General features: G+C 35.5%; 1 protein-coding gene across 1 annotated transcript; it reads right to left on the bottom strand.

Annotated features, from left to right (window-relative positions):
- Positions 1-462: 462 nt before the first annotated feature.
- fra10ac1 (FRA10A associated CGG repeat 1) lies at positions 463-15,551 on the bottom strand. The gene is made up of 14 exons (XM_081393404.1): positions 15,419-15,551; positions 13,942-14,021; positions 13,310-13,402; positions 13,185-13,230; positions 12,930-13,006; positions 12,697-12,780; positions 12,516-12,600; positions 11,681-11,726; positions 5,171-5,284; positions 2,490-2,532; positions 2,271-2,407; positions 1,935-1,979; positions 1,001-1,085; positions 463-871 (listed from the first exon to the last, which is right to left on the bottom strand). Exons 1-14 carry the CDS (start codon positions 15,455-15,457, stop codon positions 829-831), a joined length of 1,017 nt encoding a protein of 338 aa, XP_081249530.1. The 5' UTR covers positions 15,458-15,551; the 3' UTR covers positions 463-828.
- Between the last annotated feature and the right edge of the window lie 490 nt (positions 15,552-16,041).

The raw sequence follows: 16,041 nt of genomic DNA, 5'->3' as shown, positions 1-16,041 counted from the left end.
ATACTTAAGAGGAAACCCAAATATCTCTTAATAATAAATATGTGAGAGGTAAACATTATGGGCCTCAGGTAAAAGTATTTTTACGTAAATAGTTGCATTATTATATATATATATATATATATATATATATATATATATATATATATATATATATATATATATATATATATATATATATATATATATATATATTAGAGCTGCACAATTAATTTTTAAAAGATCATGATCTAGATTCAAACACCCATTCCTAAATTACAGCGATTTACCCATCTCTTAATAACGATTGTATCAATTACATTTGTTACACCACTAGGTGTGCAAGTGACTGTTAAAATGTATTTGCCATTGAACCATTCATTCGAGATCCTTCAAAAACACTGATTCATTCAGTAATGAAACAAGTTAAGTCTTTATGAGTGAGTCATTGAATCAGTCACAAACAAACAATTTGTTTTTTTATTTAAAATTTTATTTAATTTTTAAATTTATCCAGAATCGTGCAGCTCTAATATTTACGTATGTATGTATGTACTGTATGTATGTATGTATATATACATATATATATATATAGTTTACATTGAAATTAATTCTAGTAATGTTTTATAAATAAGGCCTGATGTGTTTTACAAACACATGTATAAAATTCTTCATATGCAATTTCAACTTAAATGAGGACCAGTGAAAATATGTAAAAAAAAAAATGGTTTAATCATAACAATTACTGAACTGTAATCAAACCATATACTTCTAAAAAAAAAAAAGCAAAATGAATCGGTATAAAAAGAAAACCGTAGGAATGGGATTCTTTTGGATCCTCCTTTCGTAGTCTCAGAGAAACATGTCTTCAAAATACTCATCAAACTCTTCCTCCCTGAAAGAGAATCAGACACACCAGGTTGGTCAGTGCACCGTTTTAGAAAAATTTACAGACACACTCCTCACATTCGTGTTTGTATATACTCCACATCGTAGTAAAATGTATCATAATGTCGATACGCACCGTGATTTCTCCTCCACAGTGGGAGCTGGACCTCTCCAGTGGTCTGATTCTGAAGGACCCTCTTCTTCATCCTCACTTTCTGCATCTGGAAAATACACCACATTAGACTCATATCAGGATTTTTGCCTGATAAAATTACTGTAGTAAAATGACTACCAAATGTGGGGGAAGATTTAAAGTCAGGGGACATTATCGCATCCAGCATATTATATAACGGGATTTATCTAAATATAGGAGTTGTTTTAGAGATGTTTGGTTTTAGGCATGTTTGGTTTGATTGCTCTGTGCGGTTCATTTTTAATAAGTGTGAATGTTGCCTGGTGCGCACCAAACAAGCGGACCGAGACCACTGAAAAGATGGATCTCGTTCCGTTTCCACCGGAAATGACCAAAGACATGAAAACAGACCAAAAACGGGACATGATGTCACAAGGTGCAACCCTGAAAAAGACAGAATGCTCAAACATACCAGTTTTTTCTTGTCATAGTCGTGATGCTGCCCATCAGTTCGGTACAGGCAGAACCGCGTCACGCTGGAGATTTCGTTTTGACTCCTTTACACATTTTAGGAGCCAAGTTCTCAGCTGGTCAAAATACCATCATATGTAGGCCATGTACATACAGCACACAGCATTGCTCTGGATGTTCGATAATTTACGTCATGAAATATAATAAAAGCCGACCAATCAGGCTGTGAACGTATCCCTATGCCTTTAGGTTCTGTGTTTAAATGCTAAGCAGATCAGGATTAAATGTTCGGGTTTTTTAGGTCTAGATCAAACGAACCAAGCGAACCTCCCTACAAATGTGAACACACCCTTAGAGGTCTGAACATATTTATTAGGGTGTACTGAGTACATTCTCTGCCTGAGGGTACTACATGAGGGCCATTCATCATTGTTAGGGGAATGAGGGCAAAAAGGGGCATGCATACCTTTATCTGACTCCTGAGACTCCTCTGAACTTGAAGATGAGTATTCTGTGAAGAAAAATGTTTTTTATGTTTTGTTTTTTTAACATAAAACCTAGAATATAAACCAAGTGTTCATTTGGAAGTGACAAAAATTAGATGGCAAATGGGCTAATCTGCTTTAGGAAAGGAACACTTTTGTGTCAAAATACTTTAAATCATGTTCTCTTTTAAAGACTACAAAACACCGCCACAAAAATATGTTAAAGTTAAGCATAGGCATGCAGTGGAAAGCTGTTCAAACAAGCTTGGAATCTTGGACATGTTTGGAGGCTTGATCTGCAATGAAAATGTGCTTGCCTTTGCGCCTCTTTTTGTGTTTGCGCTTGTCTTTGCGCTTGTTCTTTCTGGAGTGGGACGATTTGGATTTCTTTGAGAGTGACTTGTCCACGTTCTCTTTCAATCGCCGTATCTTCTTCCCTGTTACGTCTTTTCTCCTGGAACAGAGTTTAAGCGTTTCCAGCCAGTCCAAGGATATCTGAACATTCAATTGTGTTTGTAATGGTGGAATGTACTTACTTGTGATGATAGTTAAGTTTGAATGAACACTCTGGACACAGACCTTGAAAACAATGTGATGATATATCAATATTTATTCACAATGAATATCAAAATTGAACAGTGAATGCAACATTAACAGTGTCTTAATGTCGGTTGGGGAAAAAATATATAGCTGAGTAAACTATTATACAGTGGGGTTTCATTATTTTCAAATTTTCTCAGTTTTTAAATTGTTAACTGTCACATCACCGTTTTGAGCATCGATCTAACCTTAAATGGTTGTAATTCATAAATGCTTTGGAATAAAGACCTAAAGTTGCGTTTTTTGTGATATCAACTTCAAATTGGGTAAGACATATGACGTATGTATATAGCTGAGGTGACTTTTTAAAAAGAGGACACTCAGCAGATTATTGCAGAAGTGTAAGCAAATTAAAAAAAAATTATTTTATCTAAAAAAAAAAAATATATATATATATATATATATATATATATTTTGCATAAAATAAAAATGTTTAATTTGCTTTCACTTCTGCAATAATCTGCTGAGTGTCCTCTTTTTAAAAAGTCACCTCAGCTATATACATACGTCATATGTCTTACCAAATTTGAAGTTGATATCACAAAAATTGAGCCAGTTAAAGGCACAATATGTAACTTTTTTGCTTTAAAAATAGCAAAAATCACTATATCTATGTTATATATATTTTTTTTGTGTACTTACATTATCCCGACTGTTTCCAACAACTTTCAAACCAGGAGAAATTTGTAATTTAATTCGAGAAACGTCCCGTTTCTTTATTTCCGTTTTGTCGCCGCCAATGGCGTCATATCCGCGTTGTCCCTGGTTTCCGCTCGTGCTGCCATGGCAACCAGAGCCGACTGATAGTAACCAAAGTGACTGAAGCGGACAACTTTGTAGTTCGCAATGTCTATTTGCACGCTGTTGTTGTTTCGTTCAAACATTATGGACCATGGCAAGCAGACTTTGGATAAAAAAGGAGAACTAAAACGAGAATCAATATCAGCGCGGTGTTTCCGAGATGCCGAGAGCTCCCATAGACAGTATATAAACGAGAGCTCCACGTCTGAGACTTCGACCGTTCCTACATGTACTTTATTAAACAGGTGAGCACATTTACATAAAACTAATCAATGTTTTATAGTTCAACAATGATAAAATGTTAGAATATGATCTGTATGTTATTCTAATGTTGATCTAGTTTACTGCTAGTCTCATACAGACAAACTAACACATACATTTCAACACATTCAAATGCAGTTTAGTGTGATAGTGTAATGTTAGACCAAGTGAAACAGCGCTGCGTTACCTCACAAGTTTAATTTGTCTAATAAACTGACCTGTGACTAGTAATTCTGCGTGTAGTTTGGTAGAATGAAATGTCCGTATTCCTTTTATATCCGCGGGACTCGCGTCGCGTGTGGAGCTGATAGCTGTCTCTTAGCAATCCCGAACTGCTTCATATCACAGTCATGATAAAAACATTGATGTATTCAGTCATCCTCATCCATAAACATTATTAGATCGGTCGGCTTGACGTTGACGACAAGATCCATAATTCTTAGCAAATGTTGCGTCATCAATCTACGCCTTTGTTATTGTAAATAGGTTAGCGACCCCTAGTGGCGAAAAATGCCATACTGTACGTTTAAAAGGAATTAAAGTTCTGGCACTCTAAATAGATTTCCCTGCTCCCAGCGTCGCTACTTCATGGCTCCATGGTTTCTGGACCCACTTCGGCTTTTATACAATTGATATGACAAACAAAATCGACAAAGAGTACCCGATATACAAGAACTGCCTGGTAAAGGTAAAGTGCACGGGCAATACCACAAACATGCCACTCGCATTGCCATCACGCTGATCTCATTGAAAAAAAAATATTTACTTAAAATGTTCAATTTAATTTACAGACTGAAAAAATTTTAGTGCTGTTTTCTAATAGTTTGGACTTGAATAAAGAGAGAAAACCTGCACCTTGCATTTTGTTTTCATAGTTAGACAGATATTGTGATGTATCTTTATAGGATTGTCTAATTGATGTATCATGAGCCATGTATCGTATCGTGAGGTACCCTGTGATTACCACCCCTAATTTATTTAGGATGATTACTAAAATATGTGATGGGGGGAAAAATGGCAATAAAATCCTACTTGTGGGACACTGACAGCTAACAGGCTATATAATAAAATATATTATAAACATGATAATTTCAGTAAAAGTTGAACTAGAAAAAAATGATCCTGTAGTTCACAACAGAGTTCAAGTAAACAAAAATACTATTTGATTGGTCAAGAATTAATATTTTCTTAATATTTCTTATGCTCGTTAAGTCATGTATCTTTCCTTTTTTAATCAGAATGCCAAGACCTTTTTCCAGGTATAATTTTGATTTAGAATCCCAGATTTTCATTGTGGTCCCCACAGAATTTTGGACCCCAATTTAGTACACTTATATTACATATTTCAAAGGCATTTTAATGCACTGTAGACAGTTGAGGTAAAGTAGCATTCAACAATAAGCATGCCATATTAACAGTTAAAACAAGGCAGTCTCACAAATAGAGACTTGGGCTTCCCTAAATCCAAGCTAATTAGATTAGCTCTACCCCTTTGTCCTGTGAGCGGAGGGGATTACAGCATGCAAGGTTTAGACGACCACATGGTTTCACTCACGTAGTTTCAGCAGGGCGTTCCTCTTCTCCTCATGCTCCACATAGGCAAAATTCACCTCCCAGCTCTTCAGACCCTCCTTATTCTCACAGCGCTTGTTGCCGCAAAAGAACTGGCCTGTGTGATTCAGAATATATCCACATGTGAGTTGCATGGAACATACATGACAAATAGAGTATAAACTGTAGGCCATGATCAAGCCCAGTAAAGAAAAATCTAACCTTAAACCCTGTAGTTACCTTATATTACCCAGTATTTTCTAAGGGAACTACACTGTAAGTTCACATATTGTAAAATAAAGTGCAACCGTTCGTTCTAGTATGAATACGTGTAGTATGAATGTAATCTGGACATACTACACTCACAGTGCTGTCATTATCATATGACCTAACAGTATTGCTTCACTGCCATTCATAAACCTTTTTTGTGGCCTCATGGGATAGTAACGTGTCCATCACATGCAAACTTCAGAATTTTGTCGGAAGTAGTAGGTCATCTGAGGACTTTTTGCCAGCTGTTTGTCGTATGCTGGCATACTGTTTTTCGCCTACTATATAGTAGGGAAGCATTTGATTTCAAAGTATTTTGTTATCCGTATCAGAAATAGATTTGTCATGTCATGAATTGGTCATGTCGCAGCACATCCAGTGTAGACAGCATCACTGATTATAATGGGTTCTATCTGCTCATGTCTGGTGTAGACACAGTGTAAGCCTCTAAATTATCAACATGATCAAAACTTTAATGAAAACCTGTTGCACACAATCTACTACACGCCTTCTGCTGTCTGATTTTGCGCTGTTACTGACAGGAAACGGCTAGTGAGACAGACAGAGTAAAAGTCACTCTCCTCCCATGACCTTGGCCTGGCATTTCACCTCAGATATCAGCGGGCTGACGTTAGCTCCAGTAGGTTTACAAGGGGATCCTCCAGAAAAGTGCGTCATCGGGGAGTTTTTCTGACAGGCTTCCCACACCGTGTGCTGTCTGGATTGGCTTTGGCCAATCGCCCTGAGCCTGACAACACTTCTGTTTGCAAGTGAACTGCTTTAATGTTTACAACACTCACATTTCTGAGATTGATATTATTAAATCTTCCAGGTATGTTCTGTATGGAAAACCCTTTCTGTGAATGAGTTTCTTGGAAAATGTTTTTGCAGAAAATCTCTTATCCTGGAAGTGACTCCGAAACAGGAAGCATGTTTTTGCAATTTCCAGACCTTTGATAAAATGTGTCCAATTTGCACTGTGAAAAAGCAAAACAAATTGGCTCTGTTTAGAATGATTATGTCATGTTGCAACTTTGAGAAAGGCTTGAGCTTTGACGTAGCTGGCAGATGATCTTGCGGCAGAGAGTCACTGAGGTATCATCCTCACGTTGCACATGCAGATTAACCCCTTAAATGATGTCTCAGCCGTATGATGGACCTTACTTTGAGTGGGGAAAAATCTGTAAAAAGGGAGAGATATTCCTACAGGTCTAAAATGGACCACTTATGAAAGCTTGTTTCTGCCACAGAATAAAACATAAAAAGGTAATAGCGACTTTTTAATCTCACAATACTGACTTTTTTCTTGCAATTTCAAGTTTATTTCAGATTTTTATGAGATAGAAACTCGCAATTGTTAGTTATAAACTATGAATTGTGAGATATAAACTAAGCAATTCTGAGAAAGAGAGTTTGTGAGATATAAACTCGCAATTGAAAAAAAAAACCTGTATATCTCACAATTCTGACTTTTTTTTCTCATAATTCTAAGGTATATCTCACAATTCTGAGAAAAAAAGTCAGAACTGCAAGTTATAAACATGGAATTGTGAAAAATAATTGCAAGTTTTAAAAAAGAAAAAAAGGTCAGAATTGTGAGATACAGTTATCGTTTTTAATTTTGTAATTCCATTGTGGAAACAAGCTTCCATACTCACCATGCTTTTGGCATAGAGGTACGGGACTTTTCAGTTTTCGCTCACTGGATATTTTCTGTTTTTCGGACACTTCTCGGCTGATCTACTGGGATCTTCATGCACAACCATTTATAGGGTTCCCAGTTTCTGAAATACTGAGACCAGCTCGTCTAGCACCAACAACCATGCCAGGTTCAAAGTCACTTAAATCACCTTTCTTTCCCATTCTGATGCTCAGTTTAAACTTCAGCAGATCGTCTTGACCATATCTACATGGCTAAATGCATTGAGCTGCTCACATGTGGTTGGCTGATTAGATATTTGTGTGAACGAGCAGTTAAGATACCTTCTAGATATAAACTCATGTTTTGATATAAACAGCCTGAGGTCCAATAATAAGAATTTAAAGAGAAAATAAGGGTTTTTAGGGTTGGAAGTAAAAGGGTTAATGCGATGCCCAATTACCCCGTCTCTCTGATGACGTACATGCCTCTGCAACTAAGCTCATGTGAGCAGCACTGAAGCTGTTAAAGCCAGTGAAGCTGACAAACAGCGTCTTTGGAGAAATGACAAAACGCATCACGGTTAGCCCTCATTAGGAGTCTCAGGGAAGCCCTTATTATGCTAAACTGTGAAATAATGCCCAGCAGATGGGAACTCCTCATGACAAACTCCTAAAGAGACCTGTTAGAATGTCCCTCAGCAGCAGAGAAAACAAGCTGGTAGTGATATTAACGAAATGTGCATTGACCTGTATGAGTTTCATATTCTCTAAAGAAAATGCGAGTGGTGTTTACCAATGCAAAACTTGCCACTATGATGCAAAGATGGTGTGGGTGGCTGGTAAGATGAAATCTTCACAAAACTCTCCCCATTAAGATTCAAGGTATCATTCATGTGGGTCCCAGATTCCTCAGCCATTTAATATTCAGCAAAAAATATTTTAAAGCTTGACATTCATTTCGATGCCACTCACTCTAAAAAAATGTGTTGGTTTAACAAAAAAGAACAAGTAATAAAAACTCAGTGAGTGCCCTGGAACCAGTTAATCTTATCTAAATCCACAGGTCTCATAGCACACACTGTAAAAATTATATGATAAATAAATTATGACAACACATGTGTTTTTAAATTGCTTTAACTCATCAAAATAAGTTAAGCAATCTTAAACTTCTTTTATACAAGTTATACAAGATTCAACTCATTGTTTTTAAGTCAGTTTAATATAATTCAAGTTGAAATGACTTAAACATCTAAGTTGACTGATTATTTTTTTTACAGTGCATGTTAAATGTAACTTATTTAGCATGTATATTTAAAGAATAAGTAAGATATTATTCATTGCTTAGAGTCAATAGTGTTTACCTTCATGTATTGTAGTCTACTCTTCAACACAATGGTATAAAATTTCAACATTACAGAAACTCTTTGTCAAAATGTCAAACATAACGGCATTAAACACTAAAGAGTCGTTCCCTTCACTAAAAAACAAGTAAATTAATACTTAATTTCAACATTTATTCTCCTTATCCAGTCCTATGCAAAGCATGCTGGGAACTAAAAATCCACAGCCAAATTCGCCCTAAAGTTATCAAGACAATTTTATTAAAGAGTTAGTTCACCCAAAAATTAAAATTATCCCATAATTTACTCACCCTCTAGCCATCTTAGGTGTATATGACTTTCTTCTTTCAGCCAAATACAATCGGAGTTATGTTAAAGGAGTCCTATAATGCTTTTTCACTTTAAAAAAAGGACAGCATAAAAAAAGATCTGCCAAGGTTACAAAGCTAAAAGTCCAATCCAAAAAGAGATATTTTATTTAACAGAATCCACTTTCCAAGAACTACAACGATCGACTCGTTTGGTCTAAAATGCGTTTTTTTCGGGCTTTGCGAAATCATAATGATCCTCATGTAAATAATCCCCGCCCTCTGAATACGCAGTAAAGCGGACGAGGCCTGGTTGAGCTGTGCTAGAGAAGACAGTGTGGTCGCTGTCAAAGAGACACTGTTTTTTCCAAATGTTTATCGGTGTGCAGCACACGTTACGGAGAACAGCTTCCAGGAACTTATAGAGTACAATGCAGGTTACGCACATTAGCTTCTCCTGAAATGGAGCAGTTCCCACTTTGTTGGGACAATCTGGTGTTTATGGATCACAACTTCTAAGTATGTCTTATTATTTGTAGTTGTGTTTTCCATTAAAAGTTCCACTTATAAGATTTATGTAGTTGCTAAGATTTAAACAAAGGGCAAACTTTGCCTCTGCTTGGCTGCTAACTATTAGTATTGATGTAGTGTTTACTGTAGCTTTTGTAAGCTCTTGCTTTTGACTGTTCACCACCCCTTAGGAAAATTAACCATGCTTTTGTGATCAATTACTGTTTGTATTACCATAGTTTTCTGACAAATATCGTGATTAAATAGTGTATAATGCATCTAAAATGTATAAGAAAATTACAAAAAACAAAACAAAAAAACATACCACTCTGAAATCCATGCTTGTAAAGTCTGTGCATGAAATCCGTTCAAAATCGAGACTTCGTAAAAAGGCATAATAGGGCCCCTTTAAAGAATATCCTGGCTTTTCCATAATGGGAATGAAATAATGAATAGTACAATATTTTGAAGCCCAAAAAAGAGCATCCATCCATTATAAAAGTAATCCACACGGCTCCAGGGGTTTAATAAAGGCCTTCTGAAGCGAAGCGCTGCATTTTTGTAAGAAAAATATCCATAATTATAATTTTATAAACTGTAATCACTAGCTTCCGGTAACGTCCTTCAGCTCGTTCATCAGAGAGTCGAGTTCTGGCGTATGACGTAGTATGAGTAGATGCCTCCGCGGTTCAAACGAATAGGACTGAGCAACAAACTCAAGCTCCTCCGACATTTCTCTTAAAAATTCTCTTTTTAGACTTTAATTCATGACTGGTGTTTTGTTTTGCTCTATCATCTGGGCCTCCACGTTTTTCAATACGTCATGCGTCGGGTCAGAGGTCACTCTTCCGCCAGAACTCGACTCGCTTACATCTGTTACCGGAAGTCAGGTATTATGGTTTATAAAGTTGTAAATATGGATATTTTTCTTTCAAAAATGCTTCGCTTCAGAAGGCCTTTATTAACCCCCTGGAGTCGTATGGATTACTTTAATGTTGGATGGATGTGCTTTTTTGAGCTTCAAAAAATGGTACCATTAAATCCCATTATAAAGCTGGAAAGAGCCAGGATATTTTTTTAACACTCCAATTGTGTTTGGCTGAAAGAAGAAAGTCATATACACCTAAGATAGCTTGAGGGTGAGTAAAACCTACATTACGGAGACAAAATTTCCCCGCAAAGATGGCAATATACGAAATCCTTGTCCTTCTGGGGACATTTTTTTAGTCTCCATGAGGAAACAGCTTATAAATCATAATAATAGTTAGTACAGTATAAAAATCATTATGTCAATGGAAAGTCCCCATAAAACATGGAAACCAGGTGTGAGTGTATGTGTGTGTGTGTTGCAGTGGTTAAGCTGTGGCTCAGGGTGCGAATGATGGCAGATGGTCCATGACAGTCAGAAAAATAAAGCACTTTGCTAGTCTCTCACATACAAGCGTGACAGACAGCATGTGACCATATGATCAGTCGTTTAAGGACCTCTTCATGGATCTGCCTATTTGTTTGTGTATTTTGATGATTGTTACACGTACTTCACCCTTGTTTACCTACTAAGATAACATAACCGTGAACCATGAACCATGGACAACAAAATCATTGATTTTTGTTATGACATAGGCAAACCCAACACAACCTTACAATTAGGTCACTGTCATAGACATGTCTATATGCTAAACAATAATAATCTAAAATTAAATGACTCTGGAAAGACATGTCAACATTTAACAAAAAAAAAAAAAGCTAATTCATGAAGCATATTCAACATTTATTACTAACTCAAATTAAATAAAAATGTAATCAAATGTGCCCCATATCTATTTTAAAGGGGGAAATAAGTGTATTTATGGTCAAGCCTTCACCATCTGGTCAGTTGACTTAAAAGTTTAATAATTTATTTATTATGTAAATTAACTGTGCTTTCTTTATGCAATTCTGCAACATCTATTTATCAGCAAACTAAAGCTGTTTTTTTTTCAGTCCCAGTCCATCCCTGGTTTGGTCAGGATCACGATCAGGATGTTATTTTCCACAAGGTAAAACCACATCACCACCTAGTGGCTGAGAACAGTATTGGTTTGATATTGCTCTGAATTTTAGACCTGTTTTGTTCTTTATGTAACCAGAATACTTCACATATGTGAACCTATTAATGCTCGGTTTCACAGATAAGGCTTGAGCCTAGTCGGAGACTAAAATGCAAGTTTGAGCTGTTTTAACTGAAAGCAACTTGCACTGACAGATCTTTAAATATGTCAATGCAATTGTTTTGTCTCAAGATGTACACCAGAAATGGTGTTTTTTAAGGCACGTTTATTAAAGCTACTTAAACATCTTAGTTTAACTAAGGCCTAATCCTGGCTTTATCTAAGCCCTGTCTGTGTAACCAGGCCTAAAAGTTTTATATAAAAGTATAGAAGTAGAAAAATGTTTTTGAATTACCTTTTCCAGATACTACTTCATTTTCAATGCGCCACCGAAATCCAAACTAGTAACAGAAAAGTTTTAATTCAGTAAATACAGAAATGAAAGAGCATTTAAGATACTAAAAGATAGCATGCCCAGAAAAGTATTTAACATTATAAACATTGAACCCTGTGGTATCATATTTGATCTGTGACTTTCTAATGCCTCAAAATTATCAACATGAACAATCTATAGCACACGATTGATAGTTTATACTATTTTAGCAAGTTAAAGGCTATAATATAAATAACTTTTATATTGTTAGTAATATTTCAAGATGAACACTTACTGGACTGAAGCAACTTAGATTTACTTGATTATAATGAGAAATATTATTTAGAAGAAAAAAAAATCATGTTAAAATATGAGAATCAAATATCATACAAAAGGCTTTCGGGGAACGTTTATTTATTCATCTCTCAATCATCATTGTATTGTATCATATGTTTTGCCTCCAGAATTAAAATTGCAAAGCTTTGATCATAAAACTAAGCATTTAAATATCTTATCATATCTTAAAACATATCATCTGGAGGCAAGAGTGTTAAAAAATCGAATTCATTCACATTACAAGCTATCAGAATTTCATCTATATAAATTTATTTTTATATTTTCTATATTTTTGTCTATATAAATAACAACAACAACAACTGCATCAAATTGCATATTTTTGCTTTTGGCCTCTGAATAAAATTGAGGTGTTTTTGAATTGAAGTGTGAACACAACATAAAACACATTACAGTAATGCAGACTTTTCTGACTATTATGTCATACATCAGGCTTTACAGGGTTAAAAAAGAAAAGGCAAACCTTATTTTCTTTGTATCTGCCAAGGTCTGCGATACAGTACTCCTTGAAGAGCTTATCGTAGTACTTCTTTGCGAGCTCTTGCTCCCTAAAAACAGTTCAGAAAATTTGTCTTAGAGTGACTGTGCAGAGGTCAAGAACAATGTTCAAGATTAAAATAAATAAATAGATAAGCAGACATTACCATGTCATATCCTCCTCATCCTCCTCTCTCCACAGGAAACGGTGGTTCTCTTTCACCACATCCAGATCTGTCTTATCTCTAGACCTGCGTATGGAAACACACACTTCACTTAAAGCTGAAGTGTGCACCACTTAACTGTATTCATCATATATTTCATATTAGAAAAATTGCAAACTTCAAATGTTCATTAGTTTTCATGAGAGTGAGAGTGTTTCTATGAGTAAATTGCTCACGTGGATCGTCTGAGGTCCTCCATCGACCCTCCATAATACAGAATGTAGTCGCTGACAAACTTCTTGTGACGTTCAAACTGACAAAATACTGTTAAGGATTTATACGATGCATTTTAATCAAAACTTGATTACATAGTCTCATTCGGTCTGTCAATCTAACGAGATGAAATCATAGAATTTAAAATGAGCCACAAAGAAATGCAGAGCTTTTCAAAAGCCACACAATTCTGTGAAAAACACCCATTGACAGGATACAGCGTTCATTGATATCAGGTGTTGCCGTCGGTTTCTGGCTTCCTCTCTGTCAGGAAAAAAATGTATTTCAGCATACAATATACTTTGATATTTTTACAATATACTTTGATGGACAAAAGCAGTACCTGTCCCATTCATGGGCAGCAACATTTTTATGGGCCACCTTGGTGTGTCGACCTTTCTGGAATGGCTTCTGTAACAGCGCATCTTCACCGGCCCTAAAGCCAAAAACACACAAGAGGATCAGCACTTAAAATGCTAATTAATTACATTCTCTCTAATTATATTCCGTTATTTGCTGTTGCTTACATGTATATAAATTCACCAAATACAGTAAAAATTGTGAAATATTATTACATTTTAAAATAACTGTTTTCTATTGTGATATATTTTAAAATGTAATTTATTCCTGTGATGCAAAGCTGAATTTTCAGCATCATTACTCCAGTCTTCAATGTCACATGATCCTTCAGAAATCATTCTAATATGCTGATTAGCCATAAAGAGGAATTAATTAAATTTTAAAATACATTTAAAAATAAAAACGTTATTTTAAGTAGTAATAATATTTCACAATATTACTGTTTTTACTGTATTTTTCATTAAATAAATGCAGCCTTGGTGAGCAGAGGAGACTTTAAAAAACATGATTTCTACATGATCTACATGTTCAAAAACAAGGTATTACCATTATGCCATGCTGAAAAATATGATACCCAAAACCATTTTTTGTTAGTGATATTAAACAAAATGTCACCTTTTCTCGTCATATTTGGACTGCCCTCCACCACCATCATCATCACTGAAGTCAGAGTCATACCCTCCGCCTCCATGGACCTAAAACATCATCATAGCACAAAAAAGGGACACTGATCATACAAAATGCATAGAATCACCAACCGTTACGTAGTCTGCCGGTTACTAACCTGGTCTTAAAGGACAACAATTAAACATATTTGTTAATCTGTGAAATGCCAACATGGTGATTTGTGGCTGGTGATATACTAAACAAGTACAGGAGGAAAAGGGCAGATGAGCCAGCTGACCACAGCAAAGATGGAAAGTACTTGTGCTTGATACACTGAGTCAGCTGCCATGATGCCACTTCAGCACAGCGCAGGAAACACAACACCCGGAGTCGACGGCAGCAGGACACAACACGTGAGGGGCAGTTCTGGCACCGCCTTATTATTTGCGTCATAACCCACACTTGTTCTTATCAGAAATCGGTAAAGAATCAGTGACAGGAAATCCAGAACAATTGGTCTTTCTTTCAGAAAAATGGTAAAAATGAAAGCACTGAAGGAGTTGCAGTGATCAGGACAGGCACTTCACTGTTCTCAAATGGCTATGTGAAAAATCCATAGAATGCAACAAAGAAACATCCTTATGAGCTTTTCAACAGAGACTGAAAAGGAAAATCATTGCAATAAACTATTTTGAACATGATCTAATTCAACAACAATAGCAAACATATGCTTATGAGCAGCATATCACAAAAATATGCAGTGACATTTAACACAGTTTTATTAATATAGTATTTATAATATAATTATTTAGTTATAATATAGTGAGTTATTTAATATAGAAAGTTTTATTTAAATTATAATAACAATTTTAGTCAATCATCGTTGTATTGCATGGTATTATATGTTTTGCCCCCACAATGATCTGTATATATTCTCTTTATAAAACATGTTATTGGGAGATATAGTTTATGCTAATTGCTGATCGTTATTATGCTAATAAATGATATTTATATGCATTTTGTGTAAGAACTGTGTTATACCTTTATGAAAATCATTTGATTTGATTTCAGTTATATGCTAAAATAATTGTAATTTGTGCCCATGTAAATAACAACATCCGCAACATATGCATGCTATATATATATATGTATATTAAAGGTACAATATCGTTTCTGACTTATTTCATATGGCATGCTTTACAAGGTTTATTGCGCAAACGAATAAATATGTTTTTCTTCAAGGTAACAAACCACATTTAACACTAATTATTAGTGTTATACAATCTACATTTTAAAGCACGAGCATTTCAGTTGTATAATTAATACAGGGAAAAGATGTGCCATGGATCATCTGTGCGACATGAGTAAATATAACCTTTAACTGTTACTTTCACGTCACGCATGACAAGCTGCCACAACACAACAATGCACGCAAATTAAACCAAATCTTCAGATTCCTGTACATAACTTGTGACTTCTAAACTACCTTAACAAGGTCTAGAGCTGGTTTGTCCGAGCCGCTCATCTGTGTTTACATGCCGCTGATCCTCCGACGGGCGCGAAATGATGACGTGTAAACCACGTGGTAAAAACAAAGGTAGACCCGTCTTCCCGTGTTCACAATGCATGGTTACGTTGTGCTGCTTTTGATGGGAACTATCAAGGCCAATCCTTTTGTCTCAATTTGTGTGAATATCATATTACAATGGAGTCTGAATAATAGTTATTTATATATTTTAGGAATAAAACTATATATCTAAATGTGAATGTGTTAAAATAGCTTATAAAAGAGACAGGATTTGGGTAGGCTATATGATTTTAGTTGTTCTTTGTTTCAAACAGACTTTATTATTCGCATCATAATTCACAACTGTTTACATCACAAATTGGCAAAGATTCAGTGACTGGAAATTAGAGGGGGTAAGGGGGCGAAGTGCCATTTTCTCACAGAAAAAGAACAACTGGTCTTTTATTCAGAAAAATGCTAAAAATGAAAGCACTGAAAGAGTTGCAGTGATCAGGACAGGAATTTTACTGTTCCCAAATGGCTATGTGAAAAATCCACAGAATGCAACAAATTGATCTATTTTAAGTCATTATATACAGTAT

The sequence above is a fragment of the Scardinius erythrophthalmus genome (assembly GCF_964197995.2).
Source record: "Scardinius erythrophthalmus genome assembly, chromosome: 18".
NCBI classification, from domain to species: Eukaryota; Metazoa; Chordata; class Actinopteri; order Cypriniformes; family Leuciscidae; genus Scardinius; species Scardinius erythrophthalmus.
Note: the sequence above shows the minus strand (reverse complement) of the source record. Positions and strands in the feature narration are given on the sequence as shown.